We start from the raw sequence: 22,748 nt of genomic DNA on the forward strand, positions 1-22,748 counted from the left end.
ATACTGACTGAAGAACAGAACCGTCACATCCTGACACGACAGCTCAGCCATGGAGGCTACCGGTGAGATTTAAAAATAAAAAACCTGACAGATTGAGACTTACAAAATGAGTCTCATTCTTACAAATGACATAACAATCCACAGATTCAAGACATCTGCCGAGTCTGCTGGACCAGCAGATTTTGTGTTTTGATGCTGGTCAATGCTGTTTTTTTCAGCGGGGTATACAAATGTTGATGTCTGCATCACGTCGTGAGTCGCCTGTTGCAGCCTCTGAATAGGATGACGAGGATTTCAGTCACTCAACTTAAACGGTGACTTGTAGAAATGATGTAAATAGTAATGACAATAATAATCGATTTCAAGATAACTTAGGGTGCAGTGCTTTCACTGTGTGTAACTTAAATTCGTCCGTGATATTAAACCTACAAAAATCATGTCTGCATATAGGGGAGACACTGCTAGGACTCTAGCAAAATCAATAAGACATATGAGCATAATCTTTAAGTCAAAATGTAACCCCCACCCCCTCCTCCCTAAAGGACTATATCAAAATCAAAACTTAAACAAACAGAATGCAAAGTAACAGCCACAGAAATGTTAGCTTGCTTGTGTGAAACTGCAAATGTGATTTGTGACATGACCCCCAATTTCCACTGGATACGTGTCCGCTGCGTTGCAGCTCCGATCCGGTTTTGCCCCGCCGTCCGCCGTCCGGCAATCTCCACCGGTTGCGGTTTGAGTCCGCTGCGGCGCAGTACGGTAGACAGCTGGCTCACGAGGCAGAGGAGTTCCCGCGATAATCACATGATCACTCACGACCGCAGTTATAGGTCTGTGTTATTAAAATAAAAAACACGAAGCGTTCCCGACCGAGGGATTAGCAGAAAAGCTTGTGTTTGTCTCTTTTTTTGAGATTTATGTACTGGTGTCAACACCGAGTGTTTTATTTTGAAAGGTAACCGGATGCTGTTTGTTATTTTAGCGCTTGACTTCCTGTCTGCTCGGTGCTAAATTCAGCTGAATTGCTGCGTCGCACTCCGGCATCCGCCAGATATAGAAGTCCTGCGTATCTGTGCCGGAGGGCGCCGGACTGCCGGAGCTGGGACGGAGCAGATACGCAGCGCAGCGGACCTGGTGGAGATTGACACATTGACTAAAGTGAAACGTATTTGCTCCGCTGGCGTGGCGGAGACGCAACGCAGCGGAGACGTATCCAGTGGAAATTGGGGGTAACCCCCAATTTCCACTGGATACGTCTGCACCGAGCAGACAGGAAGTCAAGCGCTAAAACAACAAACAGCATCCGGTTACCTTTCAAAATAAAACACTCGGTGTTGACACCAGTACATAAATCTCAAAAAAAGAGACAAACACAAGCTTTTCTGCTAATCCCTCGGTCGGGAACACTTCGTGTTTTTTATTTTAATAACACAGACCTATAACTGCGGTCGTGAGTGATCATGTGATTATCGCGGGAACTCCTCTGCCTCGTGAGCCAGCTGTCTACCGTACTGCGCCGCAGCGGACTCAAACCGCAACCGGTGGAGATTGCCGGACGGCGGACGGCGGGGCAAAACCGGATCGGAGCTGCAACGCAGCGGACACGTATCCAGTGGAAATTGGGGGTAAGAGTTACAGACTGCAGGGTGCTCAGGGTCAGAGGTGTGATTGGAGATGGTTTTCTGTGTTATACTGACCCCTTATGGTGAGACAAAATACTGACTAAGGAACAGAGCTGTCACATCCTGACACACGACAGCTCAGCCATAGAGGAAGTCATGCTTTACCACAGACATGTTCACTTCAGTGTTATTCTTTTGAACTAACGTTAATCCTCCTAGTGAGAAAAAGGTGAAGTGTGTACCTGCTGCATAAACATGTAGATAATTTTCAGATGTGTGCATTTCAATGGGAATTATTACTGTTTTCATTTGCGTTTCTGGAGAAACTTTCAGGAAACGTCAAAAGAAAAAAACAGCAACACTTTGTGGTTAACAGACGTGTTTCACAGGAGTGTAAAAAAAGCTTCTGCCCATATCCCCCAAATCACGTCATACCCGCAGGCTTAAAATGATCTATTGTGAAACTGCACAAAGTTAAGATAGCAACTTGAAGTTATCTCCAGACGGTTGGTTTTACTTCTGCTAAAGATGACCTTTAGTTGTGACGATTAGAAGAACACGTTTATTTTCTCAAATAAAAACGAGTGGTTTCTTTAAAAAATAGCACAATAGGGGTATTTGAGTACACTCAACCTGTTTCTCTAAGTAGACATATTTGTTTTGTCTTGTCAACACATACACATTCTTGCATGCTGTTTCAATTCCTCCTCTTACGTTTGACTTTTAAACACAAATCAGCAACTCAAATTGTTGAGAGCACAAACATCTTTGTGTGGTTGACCAACATGTTTCCTGTTTCTTTCACGAAAGAAAAAAAAAGCAGATGTCAGAGAAACAGGAAAGCTGCCGCCTTAGGTTTGTGTAGAAATGAATATGTCACCCACGCCCATTAATGCGACAGTTTGCTTCCTTTACTGAACTTCACAGTAGACCTATGACTCACTCAGTGCGCAGCCTCTACATGTGCAACTCAATGGAAAATGCAGCTTATCAAGGTCTTCAGTGTCATATGTGAGTTTGGAGGCATTATATTTATATACAGATATTTTCATTAACATTCAAATATGCTTGCCACTAAATATCCGTCTTATTTTGTTCATTCGACAGATCTCACTGCTGTTTGTGCAGCTCAGGTTGCTGATGAATACGATGATGGTAAGAGATATGTTTGACTAACAAAACCTCACCATGTATTTTTATGCAACATTTCATTGAATATGAAATCACAGTTTGCTGCAGTTGGACAAACTGTCAAAAACAAGAACAATTACATGAAAAAGAGATAAATGGATAGTCCAGATTTCAAGTTAATCTCAGTATTTTTTATCTACGTTGAATAGTTTTACATTTTCTGATCGCCTGTACTCAGACAATAAGAATGTTTAGGAAATAGAGCGTGAGGTAAGATAACATGAGGAACATGAAGTACTTTGTTGTCATGAGTCTGGCAGTTCCTGCAATTAGACGTCTGACATTGCGAGTTGATATTTCAATTTTTCTGTGGTTCCAACTTCATGTTTTCACTTGGTTAGGTTTTCTAGACTCTCCCTGTTCCTGTGGTGGATAGAATAACACCTGATGAAACTATACTATGTAGTCTAGCAATGTGTGTTGCTGTTTTGCGTCACTCTTTTGCATCATGTAACATTAATTCACCTGTTTTATGGTTTCATACAGAACCGCAGCAGTTCATTCAGGGCTTCGACTGATGATAATTTGATCGATTGTTTTGTTGTTGTCATTATAATTTCCACAACGCGAGGAAACAACTTCAGATAGCTTGTTTGATAAAACCAACAGTCCAAACCAAAAGACAGTAATTTTACTCTCATATGTGACAACAAAAGCAACAATTCCTGACATTTGAGAAGCTGAAGCTGGCACACACTTGCAGCAGAATTTCCAGAGACTACTCAGTAGGGTTTTTTTTGCAGATTTTAAAAGTATAGTTGCGGCTTATAAAACATGTAGACCGCTAACACCTCTCCACCCCCTTGGACGTGTGTGGGACGGTTGTGTGTCATTTCCAGTTAGTGTTCAGATTAAGGTTTGAGGTGCAGTGTGACAATATGCAAAACATATTCTTTGATGTCTTATGTTTGCATATTCTTGCTCAAAAACAAGCTTTATTTTCATTTAAATGAATGATGTCTGTCACTTTCACTACTGATCACCGCTAAAAACTGAAAAAAGATAAAACATCTGCAGATTCTGGCACAAAGTCTGGCTATTCTGTTCTGAACTGTGTTCCTCACAACTCTCCTCTCATCCAACAGTCACCAGCACATTCAAAGACATGGCTCCGACTACGCAACCAATGACAACTGGTGAGATTTACATTTTAACCTCATGCATCTTCAGTACATCTGTAAAAGATTTTATTTGTAAATCCTGTAGATTTGACATGGAGAATTGTTACTTTCTGTAATGAAGTTAGTGTGACATATTTTTAGGATATAAAGAGAATATTCACCCTTAATCATTATGTACTTTTTGCATTGGTTTTGGATGGTAAAAATCTCACAGACATACAGCACTGGAGAGCAGAGGAATACAAAATGACTGTCAGGCCTGCACACTGTGAATCAGCAAATGTCACCTGTGAACTCATCATGGGCGTAGTCGGAAAGTTCTCACATTCTGGTATATTTTTACCATCTGCACTGGTTTTTTCGCGTAGATGATATGAACGCCGCAATGTGTCTCTCTACCTTTCCGGAAAGAAGCCGGTTAACATTAGCAAAATGAATGAACTGTTGTTGAATCCCAAAATATCATGCAAGTGTTATTTCTATTTCAAAGTGGATTTTCTCTCTGAAAATCTTTGTAAATGTTCCGAAATCATTTTAACCGGTGATGGCTGATTTTTTTCTTTTCAATTTTTGAGCTTCATTTGTTTTGTCATTTACTGCACTTTTGTTAATAAGGAAACACAACAGCACTTTCAGTGTCATTGCCAAAAAAAACCTTTCTTATTGTCATCTTATTTTGTCTTAGCTTATCTTATCTTAGCTTAGTTTAGCTTATCTCATCTTATTTTATCTTATCTTATCTTAAATATCAAGACGAGAAGAATTTCAAAAGGCTTCTCATCCCATTTGCACTAAATGTGCCAGGCTATCTAAGCTATCATGATTTTAAGAACAGAGGCTCCTGCATACTGTCCTCTAGCTATGTGGTACAAGATTCTTTTTTATTTTATTTTATGACACCACAGTCGCAAAACGAAACTGAAGTGTGAGACACAAGCTATTTTAAAGCAAAATTATGTAGAAAAGGTCATTTTGTGTGATTTGGTGCCCCCCGCAGTTTCTGAGTGCAACACCACTGTCATGAATAACAAATCTCAAGTCTGAAGCTATTTGTCAGATATGATGTAGGTGCTAATTGCAGAGACAACTCTAACTTGCATCTTGAAGTAAAAGTGTATGTAAGGCTGTGATTCTACCCTCTCACTGAAGTTACATGGAGTGGGTGGAGCGGCTGAGGCAGAGACACTATTCACGCGGTTACAAGACACTGTAACATCACAATGATTTCGATGCTGTTATATAATGTTGCTTTAAAGAGCGGAGGGTCTAATGAAGCAGCTTTGTAGTTGGGTGGCATGACAGCAGACACTTCCATAGGTCCACGCATTCTTACATTTTTCCTGAATGTGTGCAGGAGTTTTTTGTTTTCATTTTGTCAACCCTTGGTCTTCTCCGATGCACCTGCATGTGCAAAAGCTACTCTCTGTGAATAAAGTGTTTTTTAATCATGTTAATCTAATCAATATTTTTGAATAATCTTCCAGCGCCCCCCGTACCATTTCTGCAGAAACAGTCTGCCTGGTTGGATGTGTTCCCTTCTGAGAAAGTGGTGCTCAATTGCAGCGTCGCTGGCAGCTCTGACTGGGCCTTCACCTGGTCCAGAAGTGGACAGGACATGCAAGCTTCAGATCCAAGTGTGTCTTTGTCTGCTGAGGGATCACTTCTTACAGTAACTGCAGAAGCACAAACATCGTCTGGAAGCTATTCCTGTAAAGGCCGTCACAAAACAAAAGGCGTTACCACTGCAGAGAGCAACAAACTCGAGCTCAAAGTTTATCGTAAGTTTTATTATGTTCCATCACCCACACGAAAAAACAGCGAGTTATATACGGTAATTGAAATGGTATGTTTTTCTTTCTTCTCTCTGATCAGCAAACGTGCCCAAGCCCATTCTGAGGCGAACTTTAAACTATCCTGAGATGTTCCCCAAAGAGTCTATCACCTTCAATTGCACAGTCGATGTGTCCTCTGGATGGGAATATCTGTGGTACTTTAATGGAGCAAAAATACCACCAGCAAGTAGCGATAGCTTTACCATAGCTTCTATAGATCATCCAAACAGTGGGGAGTATCACTGTAAAGCCAAGAGAGGTTCATTCAACACAGATGACAGTGAAAAAACAACTCTGAAAGTCTCTGGTAAGTTCAACTTTGTCATCACTTTACCATCAGCTTGATCAAACTGCACCTCAGTCTGACCACTTCATTCACATCTACGTACTGTATATGAGCCTTTATGCGCATGTCTATAGTACCTGTATCTGTGAAACTGCAAGTTTAGATAATGCACTCAGCCTTTTTGTTTCTTTCTCCTGCTCTTCGCTGATCATTTTAATTGGGTTATATTTCAAATTCCTGTCAAGATTTGTAAGATTTTTCTACGTTGCATGTTTTCAGACCCACCTAATCCATCCCTGAGCCTGCTGACTCCCTGGAAGGATGTGTTTGAAAACGAGACAGTAGACTTTGAGTGTAAAGTCGACGGACCTGACTGGACGTTCACCTGGTACAAAAATCAAGTGCATATCAATGTTGATCCATACTTGCCATCGGATAGAGAGGAACCATACTTCAACATCACCTCCATCACTCAAGATTACAAAGGAGGCTATTCCTGCAAAGCTCACCTTGAACGCAGGGGAGTCAGCTCCGGATTCAGCAACACAGTTGATGTCGAAGTTTATGGTGAGTGTTCACGACTCTTAATCACATAAATGGGAAAATCTGGGGAATAAGTTCATTCACTTTATTTGGAGAGGGTTACAAGGGGCAATTGATAATAATCAGACCCTACACATGAAACTACATCAAGAGCCAGTTAGCTTAGCTTAGCTTTGCACAAACCAGGAAACAGCCAGTTTTGCTCTGTCCATAAAGTAACATAACCTTCCTTCTAGCACCTCTAAAACGCATTAGCCTCCCATCCCATCTGAAAACTTGTGAAAACTTGCTTTGATTTCGTTGATTTTTTCAGTCATCAGAAGGCTGGTTGGTGGGTTTCGTTACCTTTGGACGAAGCAGGCTGGCTGTTTCCTCTGTTGATGTATTAAAGGTCCTGTGTGTAAGAATTAGGGGGATTTAGGGGCAGATATGATATGTGTAATTATGTTATGCGAGTGGTTTTGATCTTCTCAACCAGCGTAAATTTTGATTTTGTTTTATACTTCGGATTTAAATGCCTTTTAGTTTTAGTCTTATTTCAGTCCTCTGAATTGATTTAGTTTTAGTTGACTTAATATCAGAATATTTTAGTCAACAAAATCAAACAGGTTTAGTTAAAGAGCAATGTATTATTTAGATATTTAAATTATATATTTTGAATATTAGTCATTAAAGGGGTTCTATGTAGTAATTGGAGATTCTGAAAATTTAAACTCGAATTTAAATATGGACATTATTAATCAGGTACTAATGCCAACTCGGAACTATTTATCTTTTCCATAACTGAATAAACCAGCTATTCTCAGAGGAAATAAGGCCCAGACAACACTGTTTGAAGCTAGGAAGGTGGCAGGGTCTGCCACATATAAACAAAGTAAAACAGTATGTGTTGGTCAGTTTGTTTATTCAGTAATAAGAAGTCGAGAGTTTATCAGGTTTGTTTAGGCATAGAAAATAAATCAGTCAATGAAGATCTTTATTGACAAAAGTTACAGAGTGCACTTTTAAATATTCCTGTAGTAAACAACAAATATATTTACCTGTCATTATGGAATGCTGTTAGATTTGAATGAAGGATTAATGTATGTCTGTTCTCTTTCTTTTGTCTTTCTGGCTTAATTAGCACTATCCAACTGTGTGCATCTAACCTCTCTAACCAATTTTTCCATTTCATCCTGTTTTGTATTTGTTGTCAATAGATTCCATCATAGTTTGCGTCATCATGAATTCCTTTTTTTTTTATAGATATCATCATGTTTTCACTGGTGGTTGTTTGTTGTTAAAGAAAACTATGTCGAAAGTTACCAAGAACATGAATAAGCACATTTCCTCTGGATACTGAACGAGTATTGCTGCTTTATGTTCATATTAATCTTCATGGGCCTGTAACTGCTTCTCATGGTTTTGGTGGATCAGTAATTTGGTGTAAAATGTCTTTTCTGTTTTAGATGACACACCAAAACCGACATTGAGCAAGAATCCTGCTTTTAACCTGATGTATGTTGGGGAAACTGTGAACTTCACCTGCAATGTTGATGTGTCCTCTGGCTGGAAGTATCAGTGGTACAAAGATGGGCAGGCTCTCCATGAAACCAGCAGAACCATCAGCTTCCGTCTTGACCTTTCTAATGGGGGGGAATACTCATGTGCAGCCAGCAGAGGTGATGCAACGTACACAAACGTCAGTAAAGTAAAACAACAAGACGTTCTTGGTAGGTAAATTATCATAATTTTTTTAAGCATTGTGTTTACACAAAAATGGACAATTGTTTGCTGTAAATATGTAAAATGCTAATAATCTTTTATTGATTGATTTGTGTTGCAAAGGCCTCAAAAACTGCAGGCTATTGTTGAATTGAATGAAACTGCATTCTGAGAGCATCTGGCTTCCGTTATTTTATGCATTTTCTGTTGAAAAAGGATGTTGTGGTGAAGCAGAACTCAGGGAGGGAAGGCTCAGAAGTGTGCGTGTTAGTTAGAAGGAGCATGTTACTTAGAGAAGGCAGTGAAATGACGTTTGGTGTCAGGGGAGAAGTGCTATTTTAATAAATTTTTAATAAGGGAAAAGTAGAAGGAGCCATTTTAACGTTAGTTTATTTTATTTAGTTTTAGTTTATGTGTTTGACATGGACATTACAGTATCACTGGTGCTGTAATGCTCAACCCTGCACAAACCCCAGATGCACTGCACTTAGTGTTTATAGCAAAATGCTAATTTACAACACCTGTCAATGGGAGATTTTTTTAAAAGTCAAAGCTGGAGAGAAGAAAAAAAAGATCACTTGTTACACAGATGCAGTACGGTTACAAATTTAGTGCAATGACACATGCAATATAGATAAAAGATACAAAGCTATATAATCACAGAGGTGTGTGCTTTTGCAAAAGGTTAAAGAACAGTGTTGTTTCTCTTTCAGCCATGACCTAACACCTCTGTTAAAAATATTTAAGCTGTGTTGCCTTTTCAGCTCGGGTGGTAGACTGTTAGCCTTTAAGGGAGCATATCCTGTCAAAGCTGAACATACTATGTTTCCCTAAAGCACAGAAATGGTGCCATCTCACTGGTGTCCATGATTATAATTGTCTGGTTATGTAGTGATATGATGAGTTTCAAAGTTGATTTTGAGGCATGCAAGCGGAAAGTAATGCAGTATGACAGATGTGTGAATACCATGGCGTGCATGTAGAGCCGGGTATTAATACCACATTGCCACATTAAGGATTTTAATGTGGTTATCACAATTCTATTCCGGAAAAACCCTGGGCCCCATATCAACTTGTTTTATTGTGTGAATTATTCTTACTAAAGTTTTGGAATCAGTCTCGATCACCTCTGCTAGCAGCCAGGACACGGCTGCAGTTTAATTCTATGGGCAGTGTCGATGTTATGTCCAATAAAGATGCTGTTTTTTTGCCACTGACAGGCTGAAGTAGTTTTTCTAAATGTCTGGCAACATTATGATTCCTGTAGAGAAAGACATTTTTGTTCAATAATAAGATCTCGTTCAAGGAGAAGTCTCGCTCTGAAATATCGCGAGAGATGAGTTGTCACAGTCGTCAAAAAGTCGTCCATGACTTTTGAAAGACATTCTTGCTGGCGGTTTCTCTAAGTAAACTCCAAACTCTTTCCATCTTGCATCAACTGACCTCCTGCGACATTTGAGAGACTTCACTTTGATGGAGATTTGTGTTTCTGGTTACAAAGATCTTATTATTTAACAAAAAGGTCTGTCTCTGTCCATGAGCCTTAGAATAACAACCTCAGCCTGTCATTGACACTTTGACCTAAATTTGGCCGTCAGTTCTGCCCCTAAGGATTATGTTGTAGCCCATGCAGCCATCTCACAGCTAAGGCAATCAAATGGAACAATTCCAAAATATTTTAATGTATGAATCATTTACATACCCAATAAAAGTAAATATATGGCCAAGGTTTAAAAATACCAGAATTTCCGTTTTATACACGTATGTAGGGGCTCCATAAAGCTCCTGATTTAAATTAGCATTAAACCCTAGATTATACTTTGTCTTCTTTTATGTAAGCATGATGGTGTTTAGTTCAGTTTTGTTGTGTATGATAGAAACAAAAATGGCACAAATGCTTCATGAATGAATGTTTAAATCAAATCTGGTTATTTGTAAAGGCATGAAGAGTGGCTTATGTCTGTTTCTCCTCAGAAATTCCTGTTCCATCTTTGAAGAAATCGACGCCTTGGTCGGATGTGTTCCCTGATGAGAGTGTGAAATTTAGCTGTGAGATGAAAGACAGCTCAGACTGGATTTATACATGGTACAGAGATGGACAGGAGGTCCAAGCAGATGGTGTTGTGTCTTTTGACTCAAGTCGAGCTACTCTTTCCATCAACTCTGCTTCACCTGTACATGCAGGACAATATACCTGCATGGGAAGCCTGAACGGCAGGTCTGTCAGCAGCAGAAAAAGTTCTGGATTTAATCTCACAGTACATGGTGAGTTTTCTTTTTTAAAGGTCCCACATTTTAGGAGGAGAGATTTCATTTTTAGGTCTAAATGCTTTACAAATGCTGTGAAAGTATCAAATCAGCGCCTTTAAATTAGCTGTCAGGACTTCTGTAAGGTTGTGAAGTCACAACTATACAGTCTCTGCCATCAGCACAGTGAGTGGTGCTTACTTAGGTCTGTAAGAGCTGACCAATCAGAGCAGACTGGGCTTTCTGAGAGGGGGCCTTCAAGAGACAGACACTAAAACACAATGTTCAGACAAAAGATGGACAGCATGAGAAAAATGTGTTTTTTGAACATTAAAGCAAAATAAAATTGTGAACCTGAAAATGAGCACATTATGGGACCTTTAGATTGACTTTGTAAATATGATATCTAAATTTACTAAACCAATAATAACAATTGTTTTCTTAATGTCAGGGTACAATTAAGCATTTTGAGAATAATGGCAGAAGTTTTAGTTTTTTAAATGTCTGATTAGGCACATCTGGTAAAACACAAGCTTCTCTTTCCACTATATGCAGCGTAATTTTGCATGCTAATGGCATTTTATGTTTACCGACCCTCAGATAAGAAACCCAGTGTCACACTGACGCAGGATCCAGAATACAAGGTGATGTTCCCTGGGGAGTCAGTCTCCTTTAGCTGCAACATTAAAGTCTCCTCTGGATGGAAGTACCAATGGTACAAAGATGGCAAACATCTTGGCCACTCTAAAAAGACGTATCCAGTCAAATCCATTGAAACAACAAGTGGGGGATTATATAAATGCGAAGTGCAAAGAGGCACAGATGAAGTGGTCACTTACTCTAGTCAGCCTATACCCCTTAAAGTTGAAGGTGAGAAACTGTTGACTTCCTCTAAACATTTATTTGAAGTACGCAGGCCGTTAAATGAGTTTTCAAGTTAATGTCTCCAATTGTTGAAATCACTAAATACACACAACTATATTTCTTTTTTTGTGCATTTAGGGAACAAGCCCAAGCCCTCGATGACTCAGCATCCAAATATTGACAAGCTGTACGCTGGAGAGCCTGTGTCCTTTGAATGTCAGGTTGAACACTCGTCTGGTTGGGAGTATTCCTGGTACAAAGACGGAAATCCACTCCCTGTCACGAGCAAGACGTATTCCATCAACGATGCCAAATTGTCGAGCAGTGGGACATATAAATGCATGGCCAAAAGAAACAAAACTATGTATGACACAGAGGACAGTGATGGACGGTTGTTAACCATATCTGGTGAGCCAGAGAAAGTGACTTTGTGTTTACATGTCGTGTATTATATACAGGAATAATGTGTGATTCTGGATTTGATGCTATAAATTGTTTAAGTTAAAAATCAAACACAAAGAGGATGTTTCTGAGGATATTAGAAAAGAGCTAACATGTCTGTTTCTTCTTAGAAATTCCTGTCCCATCTTTGAAGAAAGTGACAGAGTGGTTGGATGTGTTCCCCACTGAAAGTGTGACGTTGAGCTGTGTGATGGATGGCAGCTCTGACTGGAAATACACATGGTACAAAGATGGACAGGAGGTCCAGAAAACACCTGATAATGCCTTATCTTTTGATAGGGATGCAAGTCGGCTCAACATCACCTCAGCTTCATCTTTAAACCGTGGACAGTATAACTGCTCAGCAAAGCTCAAGAGCAGATCTGTCAGCAGCACCTTAAGTTCTGGACTAACACTTAGTGTTTACGGTAAAATTTAGTTTTTCTTCTTTTTTGACACAGTTCTTTAAAGACACTATTCTCAAGTACCACTGGTAGTATGTGAGTACCCAGAGGAATCCAACTAATGCTTTTTGAAAAAATATAAAGTCAATAAGTCAATTTAGAAATATATATTCATATAAAAATACTGCAGTTTTGTCTTACCTCTAATATTTTAGTTTCCGCCTGCTACATAGTCAGCAAGACGAAATAGAATGTGTTATTGATGATTAGTGATGAGCTAAACTGTAACTGTGATGACAAGATCAGCAGAGGTAAAATGAAAGGTTGAAAAAAAAAAGTTTTTAATCAATTGTTTTATTTTGACTCTTCGCGCTGGAAGAGGTGGTGGAGGGTGGACTTCAATAAGAAGAATTTTTAAAAAAAGGTTTAGTTGCTGAGACTTAGATAGAAAAGCGATACCAGTCTAATATCTATCCTGTTCAGTTTGACACACCAAATATTTCCTTAAAGATACAATATGTAAGAACGGGCCACCTGCCAAATTCGTACTGAAATAGGGGGCAGCGTATCATGAGAGTAACCACTAACTGCAGCTAGCGATAGCTGTCGTTAGCTAGTTAGCTCACTTAGCTTACTTAGCTATGCAGCTAGCTGTCCAGGAATAGGAGCACAGAGCACAGGGGAAGTTGGTGTTTACACTGCTAGCACAGGAGCAGGATGGGTTGGGGCTAACTGGTTAGCACGCTAACTTCAACATAGTTAAAGTTAGGGGTGTATATCTGTATGTATAATGTGTATATCTGTATGTATAATGTTAAAACTTAAAACTCACATTCTGTTCATAATTTTGTTACATTTTCGAGCAGAAATTCATACAAATTACTACTTTAAAAGCCTAGAAATAACCAATTTTTCAAAAGCATCTAGTTAAAGACCAGTTTCTTCTTTCTGTGGTCTGTGCAGTGTGATATACAAAAATGCTGTCACACTAAAAGCAACGGCATTATTATCCCCCCTCAGATACAACACCCAGAGTCATGCTGATGCAGAATCCCAGTCACGACGTGATGCACACTGGAGATAAAGTTACATTTAGCTGTCACATTAATGTCTCCACTGGATGGAAGTACTTGTGGTTCAAAGATGACATTCCACTCGCTGAACCTGGAGCGAATCACTCCATCACCTCTGTTCTGACAAAAAACGCTGGATCATACAAATGCCAAACAAAAAGAGGGAACACTGGAGTCTTTCATTCAAGCCAGAGTCAGGTTGTAAAACTCACCGTTGAAGGTACGTTTTTGTTCACTTGCCTTATATTTTTCTGTATGTGCATGTAGTGAATGTGTTTATCAAAGGTTTGATTGTGTGTCTACAGAGCGCCCAAAGGCTGAAATAATCCTGTTAACTGGCTGGTCAGAGGTCTTCTCCACTGACACCTTGCTGCTCAACTGTGGGGTGCAGAACAGCCAGGACTCGTGGAACTACACATGGTAATAATGCCAGTTAATATCAATTTTTGTGGGACCATATTTTTAACCAGTTTCCCTGCTTTGCTACTGAATGGTAAATTCCTCCTGTTAAGCTCCCAATTTCATAGTGACAAAAATCAAACAGATGTTTACTAATTGGGATATGTATGACATGCATCACTCGTCTCCATAACACTCCGCTCAGTCTCCCTCTAAAATGGATTTTTAAAAAAAGGTCAGAAGAAGAACAAATTCACTTGACCCTACCAAAATAATGAAGGAATCCAAGAGCAGAAAAAAACTTTAGGAAGTATTAACCAGGATAACATGAGGACACACGCTGCAAATGCTGTAAAAACACAAAGATAAAACAGGACTAGGGAACACTTGAGAAACTCTGGACTGATATGGGGACGAAAAACAGACAAAGTGACAAAGAGTGATGGAAAGACACAGACTTGAATACACAAGGGATGGAAGACTAAAAAGAGACTGGTGAAACTAAGAGGACAATCACAAAGGTCATGTAAAAAAAACAATGGAAGCTAAAACATGACACATGAAGATAAATCTGTCTGGATTCTATCTTTCTGAAAAATTTGACAGGTATAAAGCGGACCAGCCCATCAAAGAGCAGGCCTCTGAGCAGTCGCAAACACATAAAGTTACACCCCAGAACGACCCTGACCAGAGCGAGTACACGTGCGAGGGCAAGCGCATCGGGAGACCATCTTACTCAAAAATCAGTGATCATTACAAAACCAAGAACCTTCGTGAGTACGACCGAGCTCTGGTAGTTTTGAGTTTTTACCTTGCAATTATTCTGTCTCACTTACATTTTCTGTTTAGTTTTGAAGAGGAGGATCCTTCTTTCCATCTCTGGCTGTATCTTCTTTGGCATCATCTTTGTCTTCCTTGGATGCATTATCCTCAGAGTCACCCGCAAACCAGGTTTGGTTTATTCTTCTCTGCTCTCATAGTGTTGTTTTTAGCTATAGCAGGCAGCTGTTCGGCCCCAACAATAGAGGGACACAATTAGCGATAAGCTGGTGGACATAGTTGACAATATTGCTGCTGAAGAGTCGGATATTTCCCTCAAGACCAGAAGCAGAGTAGAAAGAGAGTGAATATTGAGCTTGCATTCACTAGGTGACCAAAAAAACAACTGAGAACGTTGCTGTGTAATTTCTAAACAAGCAACTGTTTGCGTCGATGTTGTTTTCACATCTTGTCTCCACTGCCCTGAAAACATAGTTCAGCTCAGGTTAACAAACATTAGCCACAATGAGGTGACCTATTTTTTTTTTTTTTTTTTTTAAAGCTGCTGATGAATACAAGCCAGAAGAAGCAGAACTGTTTGCCAGAATGGACCAGATAAAGGACAGTGATGGTAGGTTGACACCACCCCTCATGGCTTGTGGTTTCGCTCGCCATTTCCTCTTATGCTGCAGATGCAGCTCTACAACTGATTCACTTCTGAGCTATTACAAAATCATTATTTGTGTAACTATCCAGTGGAGCCTGACTTTCATTGTTTGTTTGGTTGTCAAGGAGATATAATCGCCTTATTTACAGGTTAGTTTCAGGTTTTATTTTGGTTACTACTGGAACATACTTTTCTCACACTGTCCAATAATGCTTCTCCAGAACACCCAGTCTGCTCTGATTGGTCAGCTCACAATGCCTGGTGACATAGTGTGATGTCACAAAGTCACAGAATTAAAGGCATGACTACTAATGAAGTGTTTCAGCAGCAGTGTTTTCTGTGGGAGAGAGGAGCTTCTGTTGGCTTTTTACCATGTTACATGCACAAGAATGCACTGAAGGAAAGGGGATGGGTCTCTCTTTAATTCATTCCTCCCTCTTGCAGATGCTCCCTGTCCACTGGTTCAGTACATCACTGATGCAACGCTGAATGCCCCACCAAAAGGTAAAGAACACACAGATAAGTGAAGATAATCCAAAAACTATATTACTGTGAAAGTGTGTCTCAAGTGTCTTTTCTTTGTTGCTTTTCTAAAAACAACCTGACTTGCAGAAGGGGACGAGAACGGCATGATTTGCAGTGAAACAACTCCGTTACCAATAACCCCGCAAGAGGATCAAGGTAATAAATTGTATTACAGGTGCACTTTTCCAATACAGCATTTTACCTGTGATGACAGACGCTGTTTGCGTGTTTCTAATTTAACTTTCCGCTAATGTCTTTCTAGTTGTGACGACTGAGAGCCCCGACGAGGCAGATAACAACGGCGGGCTGGTTTCTTTTAAACAATAAGTCACTGAAAATGTATCCACTTATTTTCATGCTAAAAAATAAATAAATAAATGGCTCAATAGAGAAAGCTCAAGCTGTGTACATCATGGGAAATTTAAAGGTGCAATGTGTTAGAATTGGCATGAATAACTAACTAACTGCTGCTCACTATAGCTGCTGTTTGCAAGTTAGCTCAGTTAGCCGAGCATCTAGCAGTTCGGACTGGGAGCTCTGAGAACTGGAAACATGTTGATGTTGTTACCACCAACACAGGAGCTTTGGCCCAGGACAGGATGGGCTTAGCTGGTTAGCATGCTAACTTCAGTAAATATCTCTGCAGCACAATGCATAAATGTCACATCATCAAAACGGACATTTCGTCCAATTGTTATAACTCTGAATAATTTCAGTGAATTTCGGGATGTTTTTCAAACTAAAAATCTTTCATACTGCACCTTTAAGGCTCATCTTGTCTTGTCTGGCTCAGACTTTGAGCCTCAGCTGTGCTTTGACCTGAATGCGCTGACTAACAGGCATTGCTGTATAAATGTGTACAGATTTGTTTTGCATCGTACAGTACTGTTGAAAACTGTACATATTTTAGCACACGTGTAATACATTGATATGATGATCTGTGGAGATTTTTTTAAATTCTTAGAACAAACACCAGATGTCAGTAGATATACCAAAGCTTATTTAATGTGCTTAAATAGTTGAGTGTTCATGTTAAAGGCAACCAGTCTGATATGTATATTTATCTACAGTGAGTGATGCTACAAAAATGCCTTTCACGCATTTTGTGACTCTTTTGAATTTGTGAAAATAAGAAATAAAAAAATGTTGCCATGAGTATTTCTATAAAACTAATACTAGTCTGCACCATCAAGACACACATTCACCCAGTGGGAAATTTATAAGTTGGTGGTTCAGTCAGTGTGAAGGTCTTGTCCATCATGTGCACCTGCAACAAGACACAACAAGATGCTGTCATTATCAGGACAAACGCTCAAGTCAAAAGGTTTTTATTGACCCTAAAAAAACAAACACAACACAACACTTACTTCCTCACATCTACTTGAGGATATCAGCCAGTTTCTCATTGTAGTAAATGTAGTTCTCCTGACAGTCTTCCCACGGTGTAAAGCTCTCCTCCTCCTTCTCCACATACATCTCCCAAATAAGCAGGAAGTCGGACGGCTTCATCATCCGCAGCTTGCAGCCGGCTCTCACCAGAGTCCGCAGCCCTTCTACTATCTCCGGTTCCTCCCACTCGAAGAGACGGGAGCAGAATATGAGCAGACGAAGCTTCTTGCGCTGCTGCAGGATGCTTTCCAACTTGTTTGCACAGGACACGCAGGGACTAGATGACACGTACCATGTGACTTCACACTCTTGGGAGGCGTTAGGCAGCACCTGGAGAGGAGAGAGGGGAGACTTTAATACGAAAAAGCTATTGACATATTAGATGCAACATTATCACAAGAGAAAATGTTTGAAAACTAATCAGACATCCCATGGGGTTCACGTGTGTGCAACAAACTAAGTGAGTATGATAAGTGTGAGTGTCAACACTGGGATTGCAGAGGGTCTGTACATTTCCAAAACATATTTGAAACATTTCCAACTGGAATTAAGCTTAAAAGAATTTGGACATTTTGCACAATTTCACTTAATGATTTACCTTTTATACCAAACTTATTTTGTGGAAAACTAGACATAAAGTAATACTAGCTCCAATGGCATGTTTTGGTTAAAAGTATGTCTACTTAAATTGTGACTGGAGTTCGACTGACTGACAGTATTTCAGCTTGCCAGTAGGTATCGACAAATATGTTCTCAAATATGTGACAATATAAAAACTTTTTTTTAGAGATTGTGATGCAGTAGAAGATGCTTCGCTTATAAATATGTTGGTGAACTCCTGGTGAGGTTTACCGTTTCAGTGAACTAATGTTATATTGGACAATAAAGTTTGCCATGTTATTTCACTTTGCAACAACTGCTTGGGAACAGCTTGTTCGGGCTCATTGCAAAAATAAACTCAGCACACTCTTCCATTACACGAACAGATAATTTCACAGCATCCAATTAAATAATAATTCAGTAGAGCTCACATTTGAAGCCCACACTACTGCACTGTCTGAGCCAAACGACTGTCTGCTTTCCAACCTGATTACCGGAGTGAATGAATTCTCTACTTTTAAAGATATTTCAGTTGTAACCACGTGGGATGTAGCTTGATTGAAGAGTTTTAATTAACCGATTTCCATTCTTGTTAAGTGATTCAACTCTTTTAATTACAGTTCAAAATATATTATATATATATATATATATATATATATATATTTTTTAGATGGATTTCCAATTGTGCCTGCTTATGGTATATAGTTATAGGTTTGTTTCTATTGGCATATGAAATTGTAAGTTTCTGTTCACATTATATTTTCTTTGGGTTATTTTTGTTTCTTAAAGTGGTGACAGACTTAACGCCCCATTGGTGCTTCCAAGTGGTATTACTGTTGGCGCTGCTATTGCAAAGACAACTTAATCGTTTCCATTTTTGTTGCCAATAACAACAACAACAACAACACAGAAAAAAACAACTTAGTTATTTGTTTAGTCTATAATAGAAATCGACCGTCAATCTTCCTTTTTTCCCAGGTGGACGTGGCAGACATAATCGACAGTGATAATGAGGTTATAGGGAACCAATGTAAAAGCTGATGGTTTCATTATTCTATATACAACCATTACATTATGCAATTAACATTTACTTATATATGACACGCAAAGCAGAAAAACCTTTTTAAAACTTTAAGAATTGAGTTACTGTTGAATAAAATAGTCAGGCCTATTTCAGAGTAACGTTTGCGACGAGAGATGAGTGAGAATGATGTTGGGTGTGTCTTGTTGTGTTGGTGTCGATTAGAAGATTAAAGTAAACCGTAGCCATCTTATCACCCACATCCCAGTCGGACTGGAGAACACTACCAAACCAAGACACAGGGTAACAGAGTGGTGGTACAGACTGGACAGTTACCCATACTGTTTTATTTTATTCCTGCTGTTTCCCATAAATCCCTGTTAATTCACATGGAAAGTTTCCACCTTGAACATTTATCCCAGTTCATTACCTGTTGAAAAAAGGCCTCTTCAACATGAGCTGTGGCATGTTCATCCTCCATGTAGCCTTTCAGGGGCTCTGTGGTGCCTCCTGGTGTATCCACTCTGTAACACAGCAGGGTCTTGTTCCTACCTGATGAGTATTCCACATTCCTGAACTGGAACTTGAAGTAGAACGGGGTCATCAGTTCTCTAGTGGAGATTGAGAGGCAGAGTTTCCATAAATCTGGTATGAAGTTGGTTAAGCCTGTTTTTATTTTTTAGTTAATCAGAGAAAGACTCATTTTAACAGCGCTGACCCGTCATCGTCACATTAGATTATCATGAAAGGGTGAAGAAACAGTCTATCACCAGTGCTTTCACAGTAATCTGTCACCTTAATGAATGACGGTGTAGCTACGAGTCACACATTGGCCAACCATCTAGTGCACAGTTAAAGGGTAAGTCCACCAATTTTTCACATTAGTGTAAAGGTCTTGGGGAGTACTACTGCATATGTGAAAAAAAAAAGGTAGTGTAAAGACTTTTGTGGCTCCAGAGGAAGTTGCATGTAGTCTGATAACTCAACTCCAGTGATGTCACTAGGTGGCTAAATTGCATTGTGGGTGATGTAGGCAGCAGGAGCATAACACTCCAATAACACCACTGGACTTGTAATGGAACCAATATGACCTTTTTATGCAACACATTCTTCTTCCAATTTTAAAACCTGGTGCCTACATTACCCACAATGCACCATAGTCACTGAGTGACATCACTGGAGGCACATCAGATTACATGCAGCTGCCTCTGGAGCCACAAAAGGCTTTATACTACTTTTTTTTTTTTTTTCAAATGCACAAGTTCTCCTTTTAATGTGTAAAATTGGTGGAGTGACAGCGGCTTTCCTATATACACTCTGGTGACACAGGGAACAGAATATTTATGAGGCTACCTCTGAGTAAACTCATGTGTCTATAAATATTTTTGGCTTTCACTTCATCCCCTGATCTATGGATGATCCCTTCATGATTCAGCCACTGTGCTGAAACACACACACACACACACACACACACACACACACACTCCTCCTGTCTGTCTACATCAATCCACTGTTATATTGCACACGATAAGCCAGATGGATCACACGAATAGATCTCTTATAGCTTTGATATCAAACAGCTAATACTCAAAGGGAGAGAGACTCAGGAACAGATGCTAGGTTGAGTGATATAGCAGAGCCCGGCATCTGTGACTCATTGCTATTCTTACTAGGATGACAGGTGGAAGTCTTTAGTATTTTTCTTTCTGACTGAAATCAGCTATACAGCATGCGTTTGGGACTATATTACTTACAGAGAGCCATGGAAAACTCCTTTAACTACACAATAATCCGTAAGTGGAGGTGTTAAAGAGCAGGTGTGCAAGTTTGACATGCTGACTCTAACTCTTGAATATGTTTTAAATCTTACCCACCCTGTGACAATCTCAAACGGTGGCAGCTCTATGGGCTGAAACTCTCCATTTTCCCCATTGCTATTCGCCTCCGCTCCTGCTGCCCCTCCATTTGCCTCATTCGACTTCTCCTTCTCTGTCTTCGGCTGCTCGGGCGTCTTCTCTGGCTTTTTCACAGGTTTCTCGGGCCTCTTCCCCTTCTCCTTGTCCTTGTCCTTCTCTTCATTCGATTTGTTTTCCACCTTATTCTCCTTCTTCCTAGCGCTTAACCGGCTGTTCCTGTCGGCCATGATTTTGTGTAATGGGGGAGAGCGTTAGAAACGGAGAGGGAGGGAGAGAGAGGGAGAGAGAGGGAGCATGTGGTAAGTGGACTGATAACCCTGGTGCATTTACAGAAATAGATCCCATTGTGTGCTATAGATGGAGTCTCTGCATGTCTGGCTGGAGCAGGGTTAGGTGGCTAACCCCCTCCCCCAGGCCTCCTCCTCCTCTTTCCATGAACCGGCTTTTAAAGGTCAAAGGACAACACAGGAGTGAGCGCCCATGTGTTGCCTGAAGAAGATAGGTCAAGACTGAGACTATATCTGTTGCAGTCTCTGCACAGCTGCCACATTAAGAGAGGGAAACCCCCATATTCTGTGTAAAAATGCACCACCTGAAGCAGAACCAGAGGCAGCTCTTTAATCCATCAGGCCTAGACTGTCAGCAGGCCAGCAACCGGCGAGTTATTAATAACGATGCTTGGCTGTGTGTGTGTCTGTGTGTACGGGGGGTAACCAGGGTTCTCTTGATACTAAACACCACTTTTGTTTGTGCCAATCTGAGTGTCCTGTGGCCCATTAGGCCTGAAGGCCAGCGAAAGGGCACCCCAAAAAGGGAAAAAATGTGGAGCGGTGCGATGGAGACAAACACAAACACAGTGTAGGAGAGACCATTTGTCTCTGTGCTATAAATAAGAGTAAAGGAAAGTGTAGCCCAGTGTGCATGTGCCTGTGCTTGTGCCCGTGAACGATCAATCTCTGAAATCACCCTGCATCAATATGGTCCTCTGCTAAGGCCATTGCATAGGGGGAGGGGAAAAATTGGTTTTGTAGGAGCGTGTGTGTTATTCTGTGTGTCTATGTGCGTACAGAAAATGGCTTTCTGCACTGCAGATGTAATAACTTGAGGCGTAAGGGAGAGGGAGGGAGGGAGGGAGGAAAGGAGGGAAGGAGGGAAGGAGGGGGCTGTTCAATTACAATTTCCTCCCCTCCCTCGGTCTCATTCTCTGCCAAGTAATTCATTTCAGAGGCAATTACCAACAGGACCGCAGCCCAGCCTGCTTGTCTAACTCATATGGATGAGCTGTCACAGCCGGAGGGGTGAGGGAGGGAGGGAGGGACGGAGTCGGGGGGGTGGGGGGCGGCGACGCTTCGAGCTGCTCCACATACACTTGCGAACAATAATGCACCCCGTGGGGATGAGCGAAAAAGACACTTTTTTAAAGATTAACACACGCACACGAATATCTGGCAATACATCTAAATCCACAGAGGCATCCTGGGGTGATAATCATTAACATCACAGCCGTCTCTGATAATTATGATCTACGAGGGAGATTTCATTGTATCTCACACAGATTAACAGACTCACTCTGGGGTGTTTTTTTTTTATAAGAACAACAAGAACAGCAGCGCAGTTGGTGAAAAATAGATGTAATCCTGGTGACAGCCTTTATAATCGGATCTATTGCGTTTCCTTCGCAGCCAGTCATCTTTAAAGTGATTCATGCCGCTGTCTTACTGTTCCCTATTCATCGTAACACATTCATCAATGCGTTGAGGCAGCAGGTCGAACAAGCATTGTTTCCTGCCATTTGTTTCCAAGTACTTTAGTAATAAGGTTTTGTGCGCCTAGTCGGCTTTGTAGGGCCGTGTAGGATGTGGTTGCTGCCGTCCTGCTGACTCAAATCTAACTGTAATGGAATTACATGCAATTACCCAGCCTCCCCGTCGGCTTAGCCACGGAGTAACAGACCCCCCCCAAATAAAAACAAACACTGCAACATTCACAGTTTCTCCTTCAAAGTGTTTTCAAATCACTTCAGCAAGGCCAGAGAAAGCAAAAGCCTCTGTTGTGCCCACATGCACACACACATCATCTGCTGGTTTTCCGGGGCAGAAGCAGAGGTCAAACCCATTTCAATTCCTAAAAAGTTCAGAAGC

The 22,748-nt window shown here is 40.5% G+C and overlaps 2 protein-coding genes across 3 annotated transcripts; one reads left to right on the forward strand and one right to left on the reverse strand.

The window, feature by feature from the left end:
* On the forward strand, positions 1-16,836 carry LOC115585027 (obscurin). Of its 2 annotated transcripts, none has more exons than XM_030423036.1 (20): positions 1-62; positions 2,553-2,636; positions 2,733-2,780; positions 3,902-3,952; positions 5,422-5,715; positions 5,810-6,076; positions 6,335-6,622; positions 8,047-8,310; positions 10,277-10,567; positions 11,150-11,419; positions 11,552-11,821; positions 11,986-12,282; positions 13,279-13,551; positions 13,637-13,751; positions 14,337-14,503; positions 14,580-14,681; positions 15,052-15,120; positions 15,601-15,660; positions 15,769-15,837; positions 15,944-16,836. In XM_030423036.1, the coding sequence occupies exons 2-20, from the start codon at positions 2,606-2,608 to the stop codon at positions 16,006-16,008; spliced, it is 3,291 nt and encodes a 1,096-aa protein (XP_030278896.1). In that variant the 5' UTR covers positions 1-62; positions 2,553-2,605; the 3' UTR covers positions 16,009-16,836. The 2 variants fall into 2 exon arrangements, with proteins under 2 accessions (XP_030278896.1, XP_030278897.1); XM_030423037.1 differs by lacking the exon at positions 1-62 and adding an exon at positions 1,217-1,232.
* apobec2b (apolipoprotein B mRNA editing enzyme, catalytic polypeptide-like 2b) lies at positions 16,661-21,008 on the reverse strand. Its single transcript, XM_030423045.1, has 4 exons — positions 20,566-21,008; positions 19,122-19,302; positions 17,049-17,400; positions 16,661-16,948 (listed from the first exon to the last, which is right to left on the reverse strand). Exons 1-3 carry the CDS (start codon positions 20,832-20,834, stop codon positions 17,059-17,061), a joined length of 792 nt encoding a protein of 263 aa, XP_030278905.1. The 5' UTR covers positions 20,835-21,008; the 3' UTR covers positions 16,661-16,948; positions 17,049-17,058.
* Positions 21,009-22,748: the final 1,740 nt, after the last annotated feature.

The sequence above is a fragment of the Sparus aurata genome, chromosome 7 (assembly GCF_900880675.1).
Source record: "Sparus aurata chromosome 7, fSpaAur1.1, whole genome shotgun sequence".
In the NCBI taxonomy this organism is placed as follows: Eukaryota; Metazoa; Chordata; class Actinopteri; order Spariformes; family Sparidae; genus Sparus; species Sparus aurata.